Raw genomic sequence first — 24,995 nt, 5'->3', positions numbered from 1 at the left:
CCCTAAGGCATTGCTGAGGGCGCCCAGGAGGCCCAGCCAGCTGTCTCTGGTCTCTGCGGCTCACACATAGCATGCTTGGCATCCACAGGTTCCATGTTTCGAAACTGCACACCGGGCGGCTGGTCAGAAGTCTTCCCCAGGCCTGACCTGGCCTGTGGGGTTAACATGAATGACTCGTCCAACGAGATCAACGAGAAGCGGGTAAGCCTGTCAACCTCCCTGGAAGGGACCTACAGGGGGGAAGTCCCAGCACCCGGCCAAGGATAGTGACCTGGGGGTGCGGCTCCCACCCACTTTTGTCCAGCACATCACCTGGGGTTCTGTGGGCCATGGCACAGGTGGACTATGCCATGAGTCAGGGGGATTTGGTCATGAAACCAAAAGAGAAGCTATGTGGTGGCTACACGCTTAGACCAGGCAGGTGAGTCTCAGCCCTGACCTGTGACCTTGGTGGGGGTGTGGATGACTTCAGTTCACATTAAAAAAAATCAAAAAGTCCCTAAGGTTGGAAGAGTTTCAGACCATGTGATTCACAATAAATCCAGGTCCACAAATACAGGTCCACAAATTGGAACACAATTTGTCTTTTATTCTGAGATTTTAACCATCCGTTTTATTTATTTACTAGAGGCCCGGTGCACGAAATTCGTGCACGGAGGTGGGGTGTCCCTCAGCCCAGCCTGCACCCTCTCCAATCTGGAACCCCTCGAGGGATGTCTGACTGCCCCTTTAGGCCCGATCCTACCAGGATCGGGCCTAAAGGGGCAGTCAGACATCCCTCTCACAATCCAGGACTGCTGGCTCCCAACTGCTCGCCTGCCTGCCTTCCTGATTGCTCTTAACCACTTCTGCCTGCCAGCCTGATCACCCCCTAACCCAGCCGTGGGCAAACTACGGCCCGCGGGCTGGATCCAGCCCGTTCAGCTGTTCTATCTGGCCCGCGGAGCCGAAAGAGCGGAGGGTTCTCTTGCTCTCCCCTCCGCTCCTTTACTTTGAATTTATATTAGTTCACACAAACACTCCATCCATGCTTTTGTTCCGGCCCTCCGGTCCAGTTTAAGAACCCATTGTGGCCCTCGAGTCAAAAAGTTTGCCCACCCCTGCCCTAACCTCTCCCCTGCCAGCCTGATTGATGCCTAACTGCTCCCCTGCCAGCCTGTTTGCCCCTAACTGCCCTCCCCTGCAGGCCTGGTCACCCCTAACTGCCCTCCCCTGTAGGCCTGGTCCACCCCAACTGCTCTCCCCTGCAGGCCTGGGTCCCCCCCCAACTTCCCTACTCTGCCGGCCTGGTCACCCCTAACTGCTCTCCCCTGCAGGCTTGATTGCCCCCAACTGCCCTCCCTTGCAGGCCTGGTCCCTCCCAACTGCCCTCCCCTGCTGGCCATCTTGTGGTGGCCATCTTGTGTCCACATGGGGGCAGCCATCTTTGACCACATGGGGGCAGCCATGTTGTGTGTTGGAGTGATAGTCAATTTGCATATTACTCTTTTATCAGATAGGATTTATTTATTTATTTATTTATTTATTTATTTATTTATTTATTTTTAGTCCTCTCAGGATGATATGTGTTTTTTTTTCCCCATTAGATTTAGTGAAAGAGGAAGGTTTTTTTCTTTTTAATCTTCACCCAATGGTATTGTTTTGCCTATTGATTTCTGGATAGAATGGAAGGGAGGGAGAGAGAAATATCAATGTGAGAAAGACACATCAATTGGTTGCCTCCTGCATGTGTCCAGACTGGGCATCAAACCCCCAACCTGGCTATGTGCCATGACTGGGAATCGAACTTGCAATCTTTTTGGTGTGCAGGACAACTCTCTAACCAACTGAGTCATCAAGCCAGGGCTGATCATCCTATTTATTATTGTTGAATTTTTTTTTTCTTTTAACCAAATGATGATGAAAGTCTGAATTTGTTGGTTTTCTCTTAACTTCCTTACTTGGCACACACCTCTCTATTATTGACAAATATTTTTGACAAAGTGGGCTCAGACTGGCAGAAAGACCAGGCAAAGATGTCACTTGAACAAATAAGATGGGGTTTGCTTACCTACAGCAGAGGTTGGCAAGCTACAGCCCTTGGGCCAAATCTGATCCACCACCTGCTTTTGCAAATAAAGTTTTATTGAAACACAGCCATGTCCATTTGCACTACAAGGACAGAATTGAGTTAGCTGCAAAAGAGATCTTATGGCACCTAAAGACTAAAATATTTACTACTTGCCCTGTATGGAAAAAGCCTGGTGACCCCAATCTAGAGGATGCAGAAGTAAGGTGGCCCAGTCAGAATACAGAGCAGAGAGATAGGTAACTTGACACATGGTGGACAGCTGTGAGGATCCCGGTCCCGGATTCTCTGGCAGGTGGTACAGCAGTTGCAACTATCAAGGGCAGGGGCACTGAGGTTGCATCAGGCCTCCTGGGAATAGGACTCTTTCTGGGTCAGACCTTAAAGACACAGGGCAGGACCAGGTCTGCATGAGAGCTGGCCAACGTGTCCTGAGGGTCAGATGGTGGACCATGACCCCAGCCACAGGACAGTACAGAATACTCAGCCTGAACACTGTGCTGTCACCTGGGCTTCCTGATGCTGCCATAGGCTGCCCCAAACGGCTCCTGAACCGAGGGCTGCAAAACCAGGTGTCCCCGAGGGTGAGGCCAACACCCTCAGCTGTGGGGCTCATGTGGGTCCTCCAATATTTTGACACTTCACTGCTCTCTGATTAAAGGTCTAGGAACCATTAATCTGATGCAACCTACTGCCCTTTTGGCTCTCTGCCTTGTGCCTCTAAGGTGGCTCCTGGGAATGCAGTGACATCAGTGGGGAAGCTCAATGTCACAAGGCAGCCATCCTGTCAGAGGTTACCTCTTGCTGCCAGAAAATTTTTGGTCACTCTGAGTCAAACCTACTCTCTGGTAACGTCCTCCCACTGGAGCTCACACTTTAGGTCTTACTCTGCTTCTACATGTCCATCGACCTCATAGTGTCCTCCCCTGAGTTTGTTTATCTCTCTGGGTGTAATGTACCCAGTTTAATCATGTGCTCTTCAGGTGACAAGATCAGCCTTCTCTGGAAATACTCCAGTTTATTAATGTGCCTCCTAAAATAACACGCCCAGACTGGACCAAATACTCCAGATGTCCCAACGTGGCTGGCTGCTCCCCAGCGCTCCACTATGTAACTGGGAGTAGGCAGAGTTTTCCAGCAGCTACCTCATACCTCATACATCATGCTATAATCTCGAACAGCAATTGCACACCGCTGAGTCATGTTGAATGGTGGATGATGGGGGTGGAGGGTGAGGGTGGGAAAATTAACATGCCCTGCCTGTCTTCTAGGTGCCAGCCACTGTCTAGAATAGATACTCTACCTGATATCTTATTTGTTCTTCCCACAAACTTGCAAGGTAGATGTTATCTCCATTTTGCAGATGAGGAATCTGAGGCTCAGAGAAGTTAAGTAATTTGCCCAGGGTCACACAGCTGGTTAGGGTTTGGAACCCTTGTTTCTTGGCTCCGAAGCCTGTGTTCTTTCTGCAGTACACTTCCCTAACACATGAAGCTTTGGCCATTCAGCCTCAAGGTCATTTTCATATGAATAGCTGTAAGCCAGCGGGTTTCCCCAATACTATTCCTGCGCCTGTTTTCTTTTTAAATCAAATACCCTTTTTCTTCTGGTTATAAAGTATGACTGACCCATTGTAGAAAAACACAACTGAAAACAACAGTGCTCTTCACCAACTAATCATCCAAAGCTAACTGGTATTAACATCTAACACATCTCCTTACTACCTCGTTTCTAAGCATGTATGAGATTGGACTACATGAAATGTCCATATTTAGTCATTTTTTATCTACAAAAAGGGGCGATTTCATATAACTTGACATAACACTTTTTTGCAGAAGGGGATTGTATTCTGTCTTTCCCATGACATTATGTTCTGAGCATGTCCTAACATCTTTTCAAACTCTTGGAAAGCAGCATTTTAGTGGTGGCCTAACATTAAAATAATTTGGATTTTAAATAATTTAGTTTAAAAATATAAAATAATTAGTTAATTATTCTATTGTTGGGCATTTGAATGTTTTTCATCACAAATAGTTCTGATAAACATCTTTATATATAAATATGTGTTATATTTCTGATTTTTTCTTAGAATTAATTCCTGGAGGTAGAAGGAAAGCCTATTTCAAAGGTTCTTAATCCCTGATACTTTCCAGAAAAATTGAACAATTTCCACTCCCACTGTACCCTCACCAGCATAGAATATGATTACTTCCAAATATTTGTTAATTTGGTTGATTAAAAAATGGTATAGTATTATTTTTTTAATTTTTACTTCCTTGATTATTTTTAAGGCTATTGTACAATTTATTTTTTTAACCTAAATGTAGGTCTTTACATTTATCTCTACATGTCAATTTATTCTATTCCATTGAGATCTTTTTGAGTCAAAGATGAACCAAGAGTGTGAAGTGGCTGCTGAACAAGTAAGTGCCTGCTTGGCCACATTAACAGGAGTGCAGTGTGTAGATCAGGGGAGGTGATGGTCCCATTCTACTTCTTCCCAATGAGAGGATACATCTGGAGCTTTTCAGCTATCCAGTTCTGAGTATTTTATTTAATAAGGACATTGACAAATTGGAGCATATTAATGGAGCAAAATGGTGAAGGAGGTGGAAAGAGATGAAAGACACAGGGAACATTTAATGCTGAGAAGATAAGTGAGGCACAGATTGGGAGAATAGCTGTATTAAAAATGACAGGCCTCTCCTTAAGCTCTTCATAACTTTTCTGTTAGTGTAAAACTATTCTAAACTGTAAAACTTATTTTTAAAAAATAAGGACAGGCCTTGGGTACAAGTCAAATTCAGTTTATTTTAAATGGTTCAAGAAACAATAAGTCAATTCAAAAGGTAATAGATTTTAGCTTTAGATGAGAAAAAAAATACCTAATATTTTGCCCTGCTGTATACCAAATGACTTCCTTATTCCTTGGAAGGCAGTGAGCACCCTAGAAGTATTCAACCAGAGCCTGTAAATTCAGGGTGATGTAAGAGGGATATAAGTTTGAGTTGCTATCAGGTGATCCCCAAGATCTTTTCCAAAGCCAAGATGTTGTGAATCTATGAAATGGTGCCCTTGGAATATGAACAACATGGCAGTTTGAGTTGAAGGATTCAAGTAGCCTGAAGCAGGTACACTTCGAGGCAGAAAAGAGCAAAGCCAGCCAGGTGGGCGGGTGGGGCTGACACATGCCTCTCTCTGCAGCACGAGTACCTGCTGAAGCTGAAGGTCATGTATACCGTGGGCTATAGCTCCTCCCTGGTGATGCTCCTGGTTGCCCTCAGCATCCTCTGTTCTTTCAGGTGAGAACACGTGAGTAGCTCTCCATCTCCCCAGCCTTCCCTGGACACAGACTTTGCATCTCTTTTAACTGCTCGGGCCAGAGGAGGAAGGTCTGGGTGGGCCACTTTGTCACCTTTTGATCTAAGCTGACCTGTGGCAGACGTTCCTGTGACTGAACTTCCTGTGAAGTTTGTGACCCTTTTCATTCCTTTATTCACTCAACATTTCCTGAGCATTGCTAAGAACTTACCGCACCAGTTGCTTTATACGTTATTTCTAATGTTCACACAGTGCTAATTACCCTAACTTTACAGGTATGTTAGCCAGACTCTTGGTTGCAAGAAACAGAAACTTTCAAACAAAGGTGACCTGACCCACATAATTGACGAGTTCAAGGGCATCTGGCTGAATCTAGGTGCTCAAGGGTATTAGCATAACTAGGTTCGTCTCCCTCCATTTTTCCACTTGCACTGGCCTCATCCTGGAGTAGACTTTCTGCAGGGGAGCAGAGACAGCCACCAGCAACTGCAGGGGTACATTCTATCATTCTTCAACACCAGCACAAAGAAAGTCTCTTCCCCATTAGATGCAATGAAAGTCCTGGGGGAAATCTCATAGGCCCAACTTGGGTCACATGCCCAACCCTGAGCCAATCACTGTGGCCAGGATTGGAGAGCTCCAATTGGTCAGATCTGTCATGAGGGTGGGAGAATGGAGTCAAACCCACCAGAGTTGGAGTGGGTTCCCCCTAAGAAAGCCTGGTCTGGTACCTGGCCAACGGCAACAAGTAACAGACCTCTGTCCCTGACAGCAGAATAGGAAACAGGCTATGGGGAATGAAAAGGCTAGCTCCAGGCCATGTAACTCACAGACTAGCTCCAGGTCATATAATTGACAAGGCTAGCTCCAGGTCATATAACTCACAGACTAGCTCCAGGCCATGTAACTCACAGACTAGCTCCAGGCCATGTAACTCACAAGGCTAGCTCAGGAAGGCTAGCTCCAGGTCATATAACTGACAGCAGCAGAGCCCAGGTCTCTCTTCTCCCTGGAGCCCATATTCTCTCTGTGCTGCTTGCCTCTAGGACCTCCCTCCCCCATCCCTTCTGAACAATTCTAGAAGCTAGAGATGGCAGTAGGTCAGGGAAGAATATAATGCTGCCCCTGGGACCCAGCTTTTATTTATTTATTTATTTATTTATTTATTATTATTATTATTATTACAGCATGAGACAGAGTAGACTGAGCACCTCGGGACCTGGGTTCTTATGCAGATTGTACTAACAGAGCTATACAGAGAAATGTGTCACCTGGGAAGAGCCGTGTCCAGGGCCTGGGTTCCGCTGTGCACTGGGAAGGGGTGGGCCTGCTGCACCCTGGCTCCTCCCAGCGTGGGCCCCTATGGCCCTGCTTTCTCTCCCTCCAGGAGGCTCCACTGCACCCGCAACTACATCCACATGCACCTGTTCGTGTCCTTCATCCTGCGTGCCCTGTCCAACTTCATCAAGGATGCTGTGCTCTTCTCAGATGATGGTGACCACTGTGAAACCCACAGGGTAACGTGCCTCCGTGCCCCAGGGCGTGGCTCACTCTGGAGAGGGTGGTAGCCTTGTTCTTCCCAGAGTCCCTGCTGAGGCTGCACTTAATGCCCATGGTAGAGGGCCAGGAGCTGGGGCTGGGTGAGATGATCCAGGGAGAGCTCCACATCCCCACATGCAGTCTGGGTCCTCTATGAGATCAGCTTATGGGGAAGCCAGTGGGGAGCTGCCACTCAGTTCCCATGTCCGGGATTAGCCACTCTGAGGTTGAGATATATAGCAAGCAAGGATCCTCCTTTCCCTACTCTTGCCAAGTCCCACTGTAGACAGATGGCTAAGTCTAGAGAGGGTGGGTTGGTTGTAGAAAGAAGTGGGTAGGCATATGCCTGTATGTCTGCACACACAGGTCTGCAGTAAAACCACATGCTTGGTTAAATCTAACCCTCTTCCTCATTCTGAATGTGCTCAGATGAGTCTTAATTCATTGTAATATCACTTTGTATCCATGGGAACCTCTTCAGTGCACATAACATAATTATCCCCCCGTGGCTTAGACAGAGGGGTTGTTCCCGATGTATGCAGTCCATAGATGGGCAACCCAGAGCTGGCACCATGGCTCCATGATGCCATGAAGGACACAGTCCTTGTCCCTCTTTCTGCTCTTCCATTCTTGATCCCATGCTTTACACCACGTTTGCATATGGCTTCTGCAACCCCAGGCCCACATCCAGGTTCCAGACAAAAAGGAGTTAAGTCGAAGGTTAAACACTTTTTCTCTTTGGGAGGCTTTGACTTTTTGTTTGGGAAAGAACACCCTCCCCAAGACTCCTACCTACCTCTTATTGACTAGAACTGGGTTGGGTGACCATGCTTAACTGCAAAGGAAGCTGGGAGATTGAGTTTTTTACTAGGATAGTCTCCAAAGCAGATACAAGTGAGGGAGAAGGGGTTTGGAAACTGAGATTGGTTCAGTCACCTGTCTGCCACTTTCCAGCACTCACATCTGGAATTCCTTATTGACCTGTTAGGTTTGTGTTTATAGTGTGTGTGTGTGTGTGTGTGTGTGTGTGTGTGTGTGTGTGTGTGTGTTTCTGATTCAAACTACGAGGTCCCTAAAGTGGGAACCATGACTCTCAGGGAGGTCTCCAGGTCTCTCTGAACTAACAGTAGCAGACTGGGGGTCAGGAGACTCATTCAGGCCCCACCCCATCCCTGACCAGCGGTGGAGAAGTCCAGCTGTGCCCAACAGGGAACCTTCTTGGATTCTGCTGACATCAGACTTTTGAGCCAACTATGAACCACACCTGGACTCAGAGTCTCTGGGAGGCCACAGATGGAACCACAGATGGCCCGCAGTGGGAACGCCTTTCTCTGGACGTGACCTTGCAGCAGTCCATGCAACAGCCCTCAGGCCAGCCCAGGAGCTGTCCTGTCGCTAGGGGACAGCTCAGTGAGAGGAAAGGGGACCCTCATGAGACAAGTATAGGAGCCATTTTGGCCTAGAACCCCACAATCCCACAGGCATAGCTCCCAGGGATCCCGCAAAGGCCATGCTTGCTCTAAGAGTCACTGTATCAAGCAAGGCCGACACTGTGGCAGCCTCATCAGATGTTAGGGGGCTCCAGTCCGAATGCCATGTACCAGCCAGGGGCCGTTTTCACTATAATCATTGTTGCCCCTGTCATATTTGGCATGTCCCTTCTTCATCCGTTTCCAGGGATACTGAACTCAGAAGGATTTTAACCCTTTAGATGTGCCTTTTCCTCTCTAGGCCTCAGTTTCCTCGTCTGAAAAATGAGGGAGTTAGGGGTTGGACAATATCTGACACAATTTTACAACTGGTAGCCATTTGAATGCAGTTCCTGCTTCCTCGATGCCATCGTGATTGAACCTACCAACTGTGGTCTTCTGATAGTGGAAGGCCACAGGGGATGACCGTGAGGCCCAGGGGTCACTCTGTGGCCTGGCCTCTGACCCCTACCATCCCTTGTCACTGTCTGTGAGGCTGGCCACCAGAGAGCAGCCCACACTCACCCATCCTGGGACTCACCTGCCTCTCTCTGTCCAGGTGGGCTGCAAGCTGGTCATGGTCTTCTTCCAGTACTGCATCCTGGCCAACTACGCCTGGCTGCTGGTGGAGGGCCTCTACCTTCACACCCTCCTCGCCGTCTCCTTCTTCTCAGAAAGGAAGTGCCTCCAGGGCTGTGTTGCCCTCGGATGGGGTATGTTTCTCTGTGGGGACAGTGGCCGAGTAGTATATGGGAAAGGGCGCTGAGTCAGAAGAAGTTGGTTTCTAGTTCCAGCTCCACATTTAAAGTTAGTTAACTTTTATAATCTTAGATAAGTTACTTACTGTTTAACCATCAGGCCTCAGTTTACTTATCTGTCAAATGGGAAATATTAGCTAAAATGTAGCCCCAATTTCGGGCATCTGAAGCTTTTTACAATGTGATCCTACCCAACACTTGTTGCCTCATCTTCCTTTGACATTCCATTTATATGTCCTCATTTTTGCTTCCTTTCTATGTCAGGGTGCTTTTGACTGTAGATATCATAAAATCTGGCTTATGTAGGATTTAAATATAAAAGAAATTAATTGGCTCATGTAACTGAAAAGCCCACAGGTCACTAACTTCAGCAGCTCAGCAGTGTTTCTTTGTATCTTTCTACTTGGCATTCTGTTAGTGCTCCCAGCTACTGGCTTTCTTGTTACATCTAACGGGGCACAGCATCCCCACTTGCTGGGAATGCTTTGTCCTAGCATTTCCAGCAAATTCCTGAGGTTCTGATTGGACTCTGATTGGACCAGTGTAAGTCTCATACACATCCTTGAACCAATCACAGAGGCCTGGGGGGATGGAATACACTGATTGGCTTAAGCTATTCAAATTACATAGCTTCTCAAAGGAAATCGGGATTCAGTTTCTAGAAAGGAGGGGAAATGATAGCGAGACAATCAACTGCAGACCCCATTACATCTCTTTCCTCTTTCCTTTCTGGTCAATGAGAATAATAACTGTCGTTGTCGTCGTCGTCTTCTTCTTCTTCTTCTTCTTCTTCTTCTTCTTCTTCTTCTTCTTCTTCTTCTTCCTCCTCCTCCTCCTCCTCCTCCTCCTCCTCCTCCTCCTCTTCCTCCTGCTCTTCCTCCTCCTCCTCCTCTTCTTCTTCTTCTTCTTCTGAGAGAGAGAGAGAGAGAGAGAGAGAGAGAGAGAGAGAGAGAGAATGTGTAAGGGAGGGAAAGAATTGGTTGCCTCCAGCACAGGCCCTGACCACGGTAACCAAGGTATGTGTCCTTGACTGGAATCGAACCGGGGACCTTTCAGTCCAAGGGCCAACACTCTATCCACTGAGCCAAACTGGCTAGGGCACAACTCTCATTTCTTGAGCACTTACTATGTGCCAGGCATTGAGCTCAACACTTTTTAAAAAATATATTTTTATTGATTTCAGAGATGAAGGGGGAGGGAGAGAGAGATAGAAACATCAATGATGAGAGAGAATCATTGAACAGCTGCCTCCTGCACACCCCCTCCAGGACCCTTCACTCCTCAGTCCAACGCTCTACTCACTGAGCCAAACCAGCCAGGGCAAGCTCAGCACTTTTCATGCATTATTTTATCATCACAACCTTCAGAGTCCTCTCAGAGAAACCTTGGCTTAGAGATGTGACATAAAATGCTCAACTCACACTATAGACAAGGGCAGACCCAGGATTTAAACCATGGCCTATTTTTAAAGCCCCTTAACTTCTATTTTGCCATTAATGAACATCTACCCATCCATCCATCCATCCATCTAGCAATTGTTCATTTGATAAACATATGTAAGTTGCCTATTGGGCTCTGGACAGAGAGCCAGGTTCTTAGGGGTGACTCACAGGCTTACAAGGATAGTCATGTGTACCAGCCACTAGCTTCATTTTCTTTCTTCTTTGTGCTTGTAATTAAGAAGTGCCCCAACCAGGAATGCCCTGCACTTCTTTTCTGCTTGTCTAAATCCTACAGGGAAGGGCCCTATCTCCTTATCAGACCACCAGGGAAGTCCTTCTGCTTCGGGACACTGGCAGCCTGGTTAGCACATGACGCTTGGTTGGCAGGGGCTGCAGGGTTCTGCAGATCTCTGAATAGCCTCACAGGCCGCTAGTCTCAGAGTGCTCCAGGATCCAGGACTTGCCCGGTGCAGCTGACTCTGCCAATAGAACACCCAGCTTGGAGCCCAACTCACGGAGCCTTGACGCCCGATCTGCCAGGATTTCGCTGTATATACATGGACAGTTTCATCCTCTATAATATCAGGAGCATAATTTATTCAACTTTCTTCAAGCACTTCTTTGTGCTCCGTGGGGCTTACAGAGATTGCAAAAACAAAAACAAAAACAAATCCATTTCCACAGCTTAGAGGGTTGGTCATCTAGCAAGAAGACAAACTTGCATTGTGGTATCTCTTACAGGTTTCTAGGAGGTTTAAATGAGATAATGAGAGCCTTCCTTTTTTTCTCAAACATTTAGTGAGCATCTTCGATGTGCCAGGCATTAGGGACAGAGCAGAGCAGCACATGAAACAGAAGCGGTTCTCTCCGGGCCTCTCTGCCTACACAGCCCCCAGGAGAGCATGCAGAAGGCCTGCAGTTCTCCAGCTGTGACATGCCTTTCTCTTGCAAAAGCAGCGGCCCCTCCTCAATTTGTACTTGTTTCCACAGAGACAGGTTGTTTAACTCTTGTGCCCACTGTAAAACTTGGCAAAAATAATTTTTTTAAGTAGAAAAAAAATTTACCCTAGTCCCATCTATTAAACATTTTCTGGGGTTTTCTTCTAGACTGTTCTTCCTACTCCCAGTTTCCACCACACAGTTGTGGTCATTCTGCATGTAGAATTTTGAATCTTGCTTCTTTCCATTAACACACAGCATGCTCTTTGTTCTTTCAACTCTTCCATAAATATCGTTACCTTCTCTGTGGATATATTTAACCAAATACCTATGATTTGGACATTTAAGTTGTTTATAATTTTTCACTATTACAAATAACACTAGAGGCCTGGTGCACAAAATTCGTGCATGGAGGGGGGATCCCTCAGCCGGGACCCCACGGGATCGGGCCTACACCAGCAGTCGGACATCCCTCTTGCAATCCAGGACCGCTGGCTCCTAACTGCTCGCCTGCCTGCTGGCCTGATCACCCCTAACCACTTCTGCCTGCTGACCTGATCACCCCTAACCACCTTTGCCTGCTGGCCTGATCGCCCCTAACTGCCTCTGCCTGCTGGCCTGATAGCCCCCTAACTGCCCTCCCCTGCCGGCCTGATCGCCCCCTAACTGCCCTCCCTTACTGGCCTGATTGCCCCCTAACTGCTCCCCCCTACCGGCCTGATTGCCCTCTAACTGCTCTCCCCTGCCAACCTGATCTCCCCTAACCGCCTCTGCCTCGGCCCCTGACACCATGGCTTTGTCCAGAAGGACATCCGGAAGATGTCTGGTCTAATTAGCATATTACCCTTTTATTAATATAGATACCGATGAATGGGCAAAGTTTATTCCATGTGTTATAAAGAATTCTAGAAGTGGGATCACTGAGTCAGAAGGAATGAACACTTTGGAGGTGCTTAATACTTATCCAATGCTTTTACAAGGTGGCTGGGGTATCAGTCTGTACCCAGAGAAGAGTGACACGTCTGGCTTTTATGGTCATGAACCAAGTTCCCACTCATCAGTGAACTTAGGCTGGTGGTTCTGCAGATGGGGCATGTTGAAGGGGTTCAGAACAGGCTCCCCAAGATGAGCCACTCTGACATGTGGATTATTTTGAGCTGAAAGCAATCAAGATGCTATGGGCTCATAAGGAATTTTTATATCTCTCAAATTTAAATTTGGGCCCTTGCCCATAATAAGAGTTATTATCAGAAATAACTTTTTATGACCTGTTTACAGGGCAGGGCAAACTTCTAATTACTGAATCTCTGCTCTTTCTATCATCTTGCAATGACCTTCCTCCCCTCTGAAGCTCCAAGACACCTTGCCTCATCTTTGTCTCTGACTGCTATATGTACCTCATCTCCCTCTCTGTCTCTGACCCTCTCATGCATGTGGTGTCTCTGACTCTCTCATGTCTGTGGGGCTTCTGTATATAATTAAATTTGGTATTTTTGGTTGCTGATCTGACTTAGGTCGATTTAATTATTACACCAGCTGGAAGAACCAAAAAGGGTAGAGGAAAATTTCTTCCTCCTCCACAGTGCCAAACCCAACTGGCCCCAGAGTCTCTGAGCCAGTGGCCAGCAGTGGAGCCTGAGACTCTGCATTTATAACAAGGCTCTAAGTGATCCCAACACTGCTGGTCCAGGGACCACACTGAGCACCCTCACTGGAGCCATTATTAGTTTTTCCCTTTCCCACCATCTCTCTATTAAAGATGGAAGACAATGAACAGGTGGTCCTCAAAATCCATATTCTTTGTCCAGAGCCCCCATATTGAGGCAGGGAATTTTTGAAATTGCTATTTTTATCAAAGTATGTATGTTCTTGGTTTAAATAATTACAAAGGACTACAAGGCTTATAATAATAATTATAACTAAAAAGCAGTCTCCTGCCCCCACTTTTGCTTCCCAGAGGTAACACCCTTCAACTCTATAACTGTTCCTCTTAAAATGTACTCTCTTGCTTTTAACAATAATTTACTATTTTTAAAATTTATCCACATGAAGCATTATTTATTGACTCCTGATAACAGAAGATAAGGATATAAAACTTCTTCAACCATTACCTCTATTCTACCATTAGAGCTTTCCACAGTTTTTGGTTAAATCATATTCAATGCATACATCATTTATCTATGTAAATGTTGTTTATTACTGAGCCAAGTGTTGTACAATATTTTCCAATATTTAACTATTTATTTTTCATGGAGTAATTTTTAATTTACTTATTTGTTTTATATTGCGGTACTAATGCTCCCAAATTGTCCAACAGAACTGGAAAATTCTCCAATGCTATTCCCCAAATCATCAAATTCAACACCAAATCTATTAGTTCCCATCTGTTTGTTTTCTTCCTGTTGTATTAGTTTCCTAGGGCAGTTGTAACAAATTGCCACAAACTTGGTGGCTTAAACCAACAGTAGTTTATTCTCTCACAGTTCTGGAGACCAGAAGTTCTCAAACACCAAGGTTTCCCCAAGGATTCCTTCTGAGGGCTCTGAAGAACAATACGCTCTAGCCCTCTCTCCTAGCTTCTGGGGATTGCTGGCATCCTTGGTGTTTGCTGACTTGTAGATGCATTATTCCAATTTCTGCCTCCATCATTACATGGTCTTCTTCCCTCTATGTCTCCTCTCTTTCTGTGTCTCTTGTGGTCTTCTTATAAGGATGCCAGTCATATTGGACCAGGATCCCAATATGACCGGCATTCTTGTAAGTTTGACCTCATTTTACATAATTACATCTGCAAAGACCCTATTTCCAAATAAGGTCACTAAGGTTCTAAGGATCTGAGTAGATATGAATTTCAAGAGCACACTATTCAACGAAATACACTCACTATTAAAGAATGAAATTCAATGGATTCAAAATGGAAGGTTTTTATAGGCAGAAAGAAGGTGGGCAAGAAATTTAAGAGTGGATTATTTCAGGCAAGGTCACCTTCCCTTGGGGAAGGGGTGGGGAACCTTTTTCCTGCCAAGGGCCATTTGGATATTTAGAACATCATTCACGGGCCATACAAAATTATCAACTTAAAAATTAGCCTGCTATATTTGGTCAAACATTTAAGTAACTTACCCCTAATGCCTTGGCAGGGCCAGACCAAATGATTTGGGGCCATATATACCCCACCCCACAGGTCTTATCAGGCAGATGACCTTGCTAGTGCTGATCAGGGAATTTCAGATTGACTGGTTTAAAATTTCACTCGTGGGAGAGGCTGACACTGTCTTTAGGTTAGGGATAAAGTCTTGGTAGGGCCTAGCAAAAGGGACGCCATTTGGGGTCTGTTCTGTCTTTTTAACTTCACCGATGTTCTTTCTAGAGACTTCTTCCTTCCTGCTCTATTGGGCTGATTTTTCCCTAGATTTGATCAACTCCCTTAACTTTTATGCTGAGAATCTCCTTTATTTTCCTCCACAAATTTTATCCCTTTATTTCTTGTATCCCTCTCTTTAGTTTACTCTCCGGTTGTATTGGAGCACATCCTCCAGTATCTGCCTAAGAAAGATTTCATGGGAAAAAAAAAAAAAAAGAGTTCATGGAAAGTATATATTTTTTGCATTGCATATCTGATAATATCTTTAATTTTCACACCTAATTTGTAGTTTTACTGAACATAGAAATTAGATTGAAATATAATTTTCACCCAGAATTTTCAAGGCCTTCTGTTTTGGCATCTGATGTTAGGGACGTGCCACGTCATTCTGTTTCTTGAGTCTTTTTACACATCTCTCTATATATAAGTCGAGCGATCATCTCTCTGTAGCCTGTATTTTAAAATGTCATAGGGAGGTGTTCATCATTTTTGCTGGCATCTGGTGGCTCTTTCATCTGGAAACTCACATCCTTCATTTCTTAAGCAATATTCTTACATTATCTATTTGATCTTTTTTTCCCCTCTGATTTTTTTTTTTAAATATATTTTATTGATTTTTTACAGAGAGGAAGGGAGAGGGATAGGGAGTCAGAAACATCGATGAGAGAGAAACATCGACCAGCTGCCTCCTGCACACCTCCCACTGGGGATGTACCCGCAACCAAGGTACATGCCCTTGACCGGAATCGAACCTGGGACCTTTCAGTCCACAGGCCAACGCTCTATCCACTGAGCCAAACCGGTTTTGGCTTCCCCTCTGATTTTTATCCTCTTACTGAAACTTTTAATCAGAGAATGCATATCCTGGAATCAACCTCTAATTTTCTCATTGTTTCTTCCTACTTTTAATTTCACTCTTTGTGTCCTGCTTTATCTTACAATTCATCTAGGAATTTTTTAAAATCTTGGTTATCCTATATTCCATTTCTGAGCCCTCTTCCTTGTTCTCCAAATGCTCCCTGCTTTCAGCATCCTGTTTGTGTCTTGCAGATGTAATCTTTTATCTCTCTGATGATAATCCTGAGGGTTGTTTATTCAACTTCCTCCTGCCTCCTGTATGGTCTGTTTCCTCTGAGTTCCTTTTCTCTGTTTTGGTCCTTGTCTTTTATGTCACCAGCTTTCCTCAGATGTCAGTAGCCTTGACTTCTCATATTTAAGCATGAGTCACTCCAGAGCTGTCTGAACGCCGTGTGTCGGGGGCCATATGTCTCCAAGGAGACTGGGCTAGAAGTGGCCACTGTGTGGGAGGGTTGCCAGCATCACTATGTATAGGCCCTTTGTCTGGGGCTATTTGGTTCCTCCAGAGAAGAACCCTCAGTCTCCTGCCTGGGGTAGAGGTGACAGCTGAGCAGGTAGGACCAGCTGCTGGAGGTCTGACATGGAGCAGCCCAGGGTGGGGCTCTTACATGCAGCGCCTAGACAAGCATGTCCACTCGAAATAGCATCTGAGCCACACACACAACGTAAAATTCTCCAGTAACCACAGTAAACACAATAAAAAGAAATACATGAAATTAATGTTAATAATGTGTTTTCTTTCAACCCAATATAACCAAAATATTATTATTTTAACATATAATTAATATGTTAATAACATATTTTACATTCTTTTGTTTGTGCTAAATCTTCAAACTCTGGTATCTATCTTGCACTTCCAGCACCAACACATCTCCATTGGGACCAGCCACACATCAAGCACTCAATAGCCACATGTGGCAAGTGGCCACTGTCCTGGACAACACAGGTGTAGGCCATCACTTTGTCCCCTCTCTTCTCTGAGAGGTCCTCCAGGGTCTGGCTCAGGCTCCTGGGGGACCGCAAGCCCCTCGTGGCCTTCAGGATCCCCTGATCCTGCCTGTTCCCAGGACATCCCTGGTATCCGCAAGCCTGAGGCTGCATATCTGTGCAGGATTGATTTCCAAGGGGGTTTCCTCGGCCCTTGCTCCCACCTGGGCTGGGGAACCTGACTGTCCTGTTCTTCATACGGGCCTCCCTTTGTTTCCCACCCCCAGGTTCCCCGGCCATTTTTGTTGCTTCGTGGGCTATCACCAGGCACTTCCTGGAGGATGCTGGGTAAGCTGTTTGAAGGAGAGGCAACAAGAGTGCACTTTACACCGTCCAGTTCTTCAGACAGGATGGGCACTTCTTGGAACTGTCTAGGCGAGGCCTGTTTCTCATTCTGGGGCCACCAGGAGTCCTGCAGTGCCAGGCTGCCGAGGGCCCTGCCCTCCAAGGCCGCCCTCCCTGCCTGCCTGCCTGCCTGCCCCAGCAGCTCTGTGCTTAGGTCGGTGCCAGACAAGCGCTTCACAACTCCCGGCAGGTGCTGCCCAGGGAGGAAGCTGTAAGGGCCAACGCCACTCTCCTTCCTCCTGGGCTCTTCGCCGCTCCTCCCTTTCCACCTGGGAGAGTCCTCAACAGCACCTGCTGGGGACAGGAGAGGAGTAGTGTTCTCTAAAGGTGGGAGGCGCTGGGAGGGAGATGAGCCCGCGGCCTGGCCTTCGGGGCTAGGTACAGGGAAGAAAGCTTGACAGGAGCCAGGGAGGGAGCGAGGTGGCGTGACAAAGCAGGCCGGTTCTCACTGTCACAATGACACCCAGGCCAGGACTTGGACCAGTTTGACTGGGCTTACAAGTGTCTTGCAGTCCAAATTGGCCCCAAATAGTGGTTTCAAATACCTTTTTATTGGGTAAATTCACTAAAAAAATCTGGATTTTCAGGTTCTCTAGAAAAAATAGAAAGTTCTATTAACATTTTCCACTTCCTTTTATGGCAAACCAGCTGGAACAGAGTGTGGCTGCCTTAGACCAGGCACATCCTCACCAGGTTGCCAAATACCCACCACACCTGACATCCCTGGGGTCCTAGGTCACATGTCAGTCACCCAGCCCCTTCACTCACGCATGTCACCTGCCTGGCTACTGTTGACAGTTGAGTTTTGAGATCTTGAATCTCTGGCTCCCAGTTTCACACACGTTTGCTCCCCCAGATGCTGACCGGGCATGCATGGAGACAGGGTACTAATGCCTCAGCCCCAGCAGTGCTCCCAGGCAGCAGGAGGAGCAGGAGAGGGAGCAGGAGGGGCAGCAGGAGAGAAGCAGCAGGAGAGGGGCAGCAGGAGAGGGGCAGGAGAGGGGCAGGAGGGGCAGCAGGAGAGAAGCAGCAGGAGAGGGACAGCAGGAGAGGGGCAGCAGGAGGGGCAGGAGGGGGAGCAGGAGAGGGGCAGGAGGGGCAGCAGGAGAGGCAGCAGGAGGGGCAGGAGAGGGGCAGGAGGGGCAGCAGGAGAGGCAGCAGGAGGGGCAGGAGAGGGGCAGCAGGAGAGGCAGCAGGAGAGGGGCAGGAGGGGCAGCAGGAGAGGGGCAGGAGGGGCAGGAGAGGGGCAGCAGGAGAGGCAGCAGGAGGGGCAGCAGGAGAGGGGCAGGAGGGGCAGCAGGAGAGGGGCAGGAGGGGCAGGAGAGGGGCAGCAGGAGAGGCAGCAGGAGGGGCAGCAGGAGAGGGGCAGCAGGAGAGGGGCAGGAGGGGCAGGAGAGGGGCAGCAGGAGAGGGGCAGGAGGGGCAGCAGGAGAGGCAGCAGGAGGGGCAGCAGGAGAGGGGCAGCAGGAGAGGGGCAGGAGGGGCAGGAGAGGGGCAGCAGGAGAGGCAGCAGGAGGGGCAGCAGGAGAGGGGCAGGAGGGGCAGGAGAGGGGCAGCAGGAGAGGCAGCAGGAGGGGCAGCAGGAGAGGGGCAGGAGGGGCAGCAGGAGAGGGGCAGGAGGGGCAGGAGAGGGGCAGCAGGAGAGGCAGCAGGAGGGGCAGCAGGAGAGGGGCAGCAGGAGAGGGGCAGGAGGGGCAGGAGAGGGGCAGCAGGAGAGGGGCAGGAGGGGCAGGAGAGGGGCAGGAGGGGCAGGAGGGGCAGGAGAGGGGCAGGAGGGGCAGGAGAGGGGCAGCAGGAGAGGCAGCAGGAGGGGCAGCAGGAGAGGCAGCAGGAGAGGCAGCAGGAGGGGCAGCAGGAGAGGGGCAGCAGGAGGGGCAGGAGAGGGGCAGCAGGAGAGGCAGCAGGAGGGGCAGCAGGAGAGGGGCAGGAGGGGCAGCAGGAGAGGGGCAGCAGGAGGGGCAGGAGGGGCAGGAGAGGGGCAGGAGGGGCAGGAGGGGCAGGAGAGGGGCAGCAGGAGAGGCAGCAGGAGGGGCAGCAGGAGAGGCAGCAGGAGGGGCAGCAGGAGAGGGGCAGCAGGAGGGGCAGGAGAGGGGCAGCAGGAGAGGCAGCAGGAGGGGCAGGAGAGGGGCAGCAGGAGAGGCAGCAGGAGGGGCAGCAGGAGGGGCAGCAGGAGAGGCAGCAGGAGGGGCAGCAGGAGAGGCAGCAGGAGAGGCAGCAGGAGAGGGGCAGCAGGAGAGGGGCAGGAGGGGCAGCAGGAGGGGCAGGAGGGGCAGGAGAGGGGCAGGAGGGGCAGGAGAGGGGCAGGAGGGGCAGGAGAGGGGCAGCAGGAGAGGGGCAGCAGGAGAGGGGCAGGAGGGGCAGCAGGAGAGGGGCAGCAGGAGGGGCAGGAGGGGCAGGAGAGGGGCAGGAGGGGCAGGAGGGGCAGGAGAGGGGCAGGAGGGGCAGGAGAGGGGCAGCAGGAGAGGCAGCAGGAGGGGCAGCAGGAGAGGCAGCAGGAGGGGCAGCAGGAGAGGCAGCAGGAGAGGCAGCAGGAGGGGCAGCAGGAGGGGCAGGAGAGGGGCAGCAGGAGAGGCAGCAGGAGGGGCAGCAGGAGAGGCAGCAGGAGGGGCAGCAGGAGGGGCAGGAGAGGGGCAGCAGGAGAGGCAGCAGGAGGGGCAGCAGGAGAGGCAGCAGGAGGGGCAGCAGGAGAGGCAGCAGGAGGGGCAGCAGGAGAGGCAGCAGGAGAGGCAGCAGGAGGGGCAGCAGGAGAGGGGCAGCAGGAGGGGCAGGAGAGGGGCAGCAGGAGAGGCAGCAGGAGGGGCAGCAGGAGGGGCAGGAGAGGCAGCAGGAGAGGCAGCAGGAGAGGCAGCAGGAGGGGCAGCAGGGGAGGCAGCAGGAGAGGGGCAGGAGAGGCAGCAGGAGGGGCAGCAGGAGAGGCAGCAGGAGAGGGGCAGCAGGAGAGGCAGCAGGAGAGGGGCAGCAGGAGAGGGGCAGGAGGGGCAGCAGGAGAGGGGCAGCAGGAGAGGCAGCAGGAGGGGCAGCAGGAGAGGGGCAGCAGGAGAGGCAGCAGGAGAGGGCCGGTTCTGCGTGCTGAGCACCCAGCCACAGGGGCAGAACCAGGAGTATGGGTCCTTCACAGGAAGGGCACCTCGGGAATGAGTCTTTTCTGGTCAGCCCAGCTCCTCACTCCTAGCGATGCCTGGCTGTGCCTCGTAGGTGCTGGGACATCAACGCCAACGCGTCTGTCTGGTGGATCATCCGAGGACCTGTGATCCTCTCCATCCTGGTGAGTGGCCCTCCTCCCCTGTGCTGGGCTTCAGGAAGAGAGATGAACAGTGGCTGGCCTGTAGGGACAGGGCTAGCCCCTCCCACCAGGTGCCAGAGGAATAAAGCTCAGAGCTGCCAGAGGTTGGCTTGCAGCAGGGCGGCTGGAAGTCCCACCCTAGAGAGTGGTGAGGGCAGTGGGGCCAGGGACAGGCAGAGGCGCAAGAGCTTCTATGACTCATCTTCCCCGTGTGTTTGCGCCGAGACGTGGTGAGCAGAGCTCCTTGCCCTCAATTGGCTGGCTTCGCGGTGGCCTCAATGCCACCTTCACTGCCTCAGCTCTTGGGGTCTTGGTCATTGGAAGCCTCCTCCTGTTAAACTGGGAAGAATCACTAAGCTGGGGTCATGGAGGGAGGGGCGGGTTGTGGCTGGGGAGGCTGTGGTCCTGGGCACTCATCTTAACTCTCAGGTGCTTCTGCTGGGCCTATGGGTATGGACAGGAATGAGGGACGGAGGAAGGAATTCATGGGGGGATGCAGTGGGGTTGTCTTGTGGACTGAATCAGCCCCTCCGCTGAGCACAGGGCTCAGAGGGAGGCCAAGGCAGCAGGACCAGTTGATAGAAAGTGCCTCCCGTGGCCTCGCTGGAGCGGGGAGAGGGCGAAGGACATGGCAGGAGCCTCTCCTCTTCCACCGGCTACTGGGCGACCTCCGGGGAGAGTGGGAGGAGGTGGCCATCCCATGACTTTCTTCTCTTTTTTTGGAAAATGATAGAATTTGTATTAAAAAAAATAGGAAGACACAAAATATATTTTTAAAAAGGGAATAAAATCACCCATTTAGCATCTAGATACACATTATGAATACACATGCTTTTCCTTGTCTGTTTTGACATTTTTATTTATTGATTGTTTTTTGAGAGGAAGAGAGAGAGACAGAGCCATCAATTTGTTGTCCCACTTATTTTTTAAAATATATTTTTATTGATTTCAGAGAGGAAGGAAGAGGGAGAGAGAAACATCAATGATGAGAGAGAATCATTGATTGACTGCCTCCTGCACACCCCCTACTGGGGCTCGAGCCCACAACCAGGGCATGTGCCCTTGACCGGAATTGAACCCAGGACCCTTCAGTCTGCAGGCCGATGCTCTATCCACTAAGCCAAACCGGCTAGGGCTGTCCCATTTATTGATGCATTCATTGGTTTCTTGTAAGTGCCCTGACCAGGGATTGAACCCATAACCTTGGGGTATCAGGACAACTTTCTAACCAACTGAGCTAACTAACCAGGGCTCCTTCCTACCTTTTCTTTGAGGACACATCCTCCCCCCACCCCAAATGCTGCGTAAGGTTTTGTGGCCTCATTTGTTTGCCGTATCACTTAGCAGTAGATGTGAGCTCTCCCATGTCCTTTGAAGTTATTTGACCAACCAGTGGCCACGGCTGCATAGTACTCCCCCAGGAGGTTTCCTCACTCAGTCAAGCGGTTTTCTTTCTGTGACTCTGTGACTCTGACAGCCCCGTCCGGTGGACTCCAGCTGAGGGACGACCAGCCCCAGTGTCCAGGCTGACTTCACAGGACAGTGGTCTGTCGTGGTTGAGGGATGTGGTATGGGTACTCCATATGCAAAATATCTCCCTACCAGCCTGTCACGCAGCCTAGAATTACATTATTTACATCTCATTCTGGGGATCCTAAGATTTTGTTTCTTTTGCCTACAAGTGCTCCCTATTAAATTAAATACAACTCTAAGACAATCAAATGAAATTGATAGCCTTCTTCAGGTCACCCCACGCACAGCCAGCTCAGAGCAAGATGCATAACAATCTGAGAAACAGTGCCCCAAAGCAGCAGTGCTGGGCGGGAAGTCCTAGACAGGCCGCTAGTCCTGTGTATTTTGGCAAGTGTCCCCAGGCCCCAGGCTATTTGTATGAAAAAGAGGGTGCCTTGCTGGGTGAGCCCCCTCATCTCTGCTTCTGGAAATGGTGCTGGAGCTGGTGCTGAGAGGGGAGGAGGGGTGCCACCACGTGGGCAACTTCATAATGTTCTGGCGGTGAGCACCTTAGACTCCTGCAGCACTGGGCAGGAGTGCTGGGCCTCCACGGCTCCACACAGCGTTTCACCAGGACAAGGTGGGGGTAGAGGGGAGCAGTGATGTGTCATCCTGGGGGGATCCTAGGTGTGGTCTGCAGTGCCTTCTCTGCCTTCAGTTCCAGGGGCAGGGCTAGGAGAGGTGATGGGGATGCACATCATCTTTAACACCCCTCTGTCTTGTGTTTTACAGATTAACTTCATACTTTTTTTAAACATTCTAAGAATCCTGATGAGAAAACTGAGAACCCAAGAAACAAGAGGAAATGAAGTAAACCATTATAAGTGAGTGGAGGGCAAAATCTTAGGCATGCTCAGTCAGCACACATTTACTGAGCACCTACTGTTCACCCAACTGGTGCTAGGCACCACTGAACACGGGGGAGAAGGGAAAAGCGTGACCTAGTTCCAGAAAGTTTATAGTATAAATGGGGGCAGGGGAACGGGTCTGTTGTGAAGCCAGAGGTACTGCACTGGGGGTGAGGAGATAGGAAATCCCAGCAGGACCCAGGAGTCAGGGATTTCACCCTTGGGAAAAGGCCAGGTAGGTGTATTTTTCAGGGAGAGTGACCTCAACTTCCATCAGATTTTTAAGATGTGTAATCCAAGAATACTTTAAAATCGTTGAGATGTTAAAGAGAGATGCTGTATTAGTTTGCTAGGGCTGCCGTAAAATTTCACAGAATTTTGAACAAGGGATATTAAAGTTCTCACAGTTGTGGAGGCTGGAAGTCCAAGATGAAGGTGTCGGCAGATTTGATTTCAATGGAGGCCTCTCTCCTTGTCTTGTAGATAGCTGTCTTCTAGCTGTGTCCTCATATGGCCTTTTTTCCTGTGCTCACATAAGCCCCACAGTAATGACCTCAACTTAATCACCTCTTATAGACCCTATTTGAAAATAATATCGTCACATTCTGAGATCCTGCAGGTTAGAGCTTGAACTTGTGAATTTGGGCAGGGACGCAATTCAACCCATCACAGATATTAAAGGCAAAACAGTGTCTCCCAGAGACTTTCTCTGCCGTGTTCACAGTGTTAAGAAGCTAGCAGCAGCCCAGATTGCTTGGTGACAGATTCCTTAGGATGTTCTCAGGTCAGTGGGCTCCAAAGTAGGGTGGAGCTGGGCATTCAGGATAAAACTGCCAGATAAATCCAGGCTACTCAGTTCAATTTGAAGTTTGGATAAACAACAAATAGTATTTTTAGTACTTACATTCCCCCAAAATCCATTGTTTATTTGAAATTCAAATTAAACTGGGCATCCTGTATTTTTATTTGCTAAATTATCTAATCTGGGAAGCAAATGAAAGAACTTCTCCTTATTATCAAACAAATATGAATGCTGGCCTTGCTGATACTATATTAGGCCTAGAGTGGCAGTCATATGCACATCATTATGAGTAAATAGTTATTTGAGTGGGTCCATGTTCTGATTTTTTTACTGGTGGGATGCCTGGTCAGGAAGTTTTGGGACTGGCCCTGGGTTGCTAAGTGTTGTGTCTCAGTGATGGGTACATGAGAGTTGAAATTTTTCCAAAATAAAAAGTAAAAACAAAAAAGTTTGGGAACACTGCTGCTATGCCTCCTGCAAAAGGCGAGATGGGGTGTGTGGAGCCGGGCGCCCACGGGCGGGTGAGGGACAGAGACTGCAGCGTGTCCCTGCGTCCGCAGGCGTCTGGCCAAGTCCACCCTCCTGCTGATCCCTCTCTTCGGCGCCCACTATATCATCTTCGCCTTCTCGCCAGATGATGCCATGGAGATCCAGCTGTTTTTTGAACTGGCCCTGGGCTCATTCCAGGTAAGTTTCAGGCCTGTGACTTTCAGGTGAAAAGAGTAGTTCCCTGTTTCCTGAGAGCAGCATGCAGGCCTAGCCTGCGAGCCCGGCCTTCCGAAAGGGCTGAGCGGTGCGGTTTGGGAAGGTGAGTGCCTCGTGGCAGAGACCCAAGAAAAGCAGATGCAGGACCTCACTGTGCTGTGTGACCCTGAGAGGACCCAAGTCCCCATCGGTCAAGTGGGGGTGGGAGGTAAGACTAAGGAGAGAGACCGATTCCAGGAAACAAAAGGGAAAAATAACCCTAACACGCAATATTGTGCAGCTTTCAGCCTCCACACAGTCAGTAATGTGAGCCCCGAGCGCTTTGGCTGAGCCATCAAAAAGTGGGGCAGGAAGATGAGCATTGCAGGAGGGTGTTTGAAAGAATAATATCCTCATATTCATATTGGGAAGTCCATAAAATGCCCCAAACTGAGAAACCAGAAGTAGCAGCATCAGCATATTATTGAGAATCAGTTAAGAGTTCCAGCAGTTGCCTCTGAGGAACAGGAAATGGGGGAGGAGGCTGCTGTTTTGTGTGACTAGAATCATTTGACTCTGAAACCATGAGCATACACAACTTATTAAAAATAAAAACCAACTTAAAAGGGGAAAAAATGAAGGGAGGAATTGCCTACCTACTAATTCAACATACGTTGTGAGGTTAAAAAAAGTAGTAACCATGTTTGGGAGCAGGGGCTCCCCCGTTTCATAGGTCACTTGCTTATCTGCTCACAGTTGTATCCTTCCACAAACAA

At 49.1% G+C, this 24,995-nt stretch overlaps 1 protein-coding gene across 3 annotated transcripts in view; it reads left to right on the top strand.

The window, feature by feature from the left end:
- SCTR (secretin receptor) overlaps positions 1-24,995 on the top strand; it is a 95,321-nt gene that overhangs the window by 64,742 nt on the left and 5,584 nt on the right. For 2 of the 3 annotated variants that reach the window (XR_013960658.1, XM_080669459.1), the window contains exons 4-11: positions 89-201; positions 5,273-5,370; positions 6,777-6,906; positions 8,957-9,110; positions 16,973-17,033; positions 20,286-20,355; positions 22,618-22,709; positions 24,096-24,222. Coding sequence is in view for 2 of the 3 variants with exons in the window: in XM_080669459.1 (XP_080525585.1) it covers positions 89-201; positions 5,273-5,370; positions 6,777-6,906; positions 8,957-9,110; positions 16,973-17,033; positions 20,286-20,355; positions 22,618-22,709; positions 24,096-24,222 (845 nt within the window). In the remaining variant the exon portion in view is untranslated. The remainder of the gene's footprint in view (positions 1-88; positions 202-5,272; positions 5,371-6,776; positions 6,907-8,956; positions 9,111-16,972; positions 17,034-20,285; positions 20,356-22,617; positions 22,710-24,095; positions 24,223-24,995) is intronic. The other variant, XM_080669460.1, reaches the window with a different exon arrangement.

Source organism: Plecotus auritus (assembly GCF_963455305.1).
Source record: "Plecotus auritus genome assembly, chromosome: 5".
NCBI classification, from domain to species: Eukaryota; Metazoa; Chordata; class Mammalia; order Chiroptera; family Vespertilionidae; genus Plecotus; species Plecotus auritus.
Note: the sequence above shows the minus strand (reverse complement) of the source record. Positions and strands in the feature narration are given on the sequence as shown.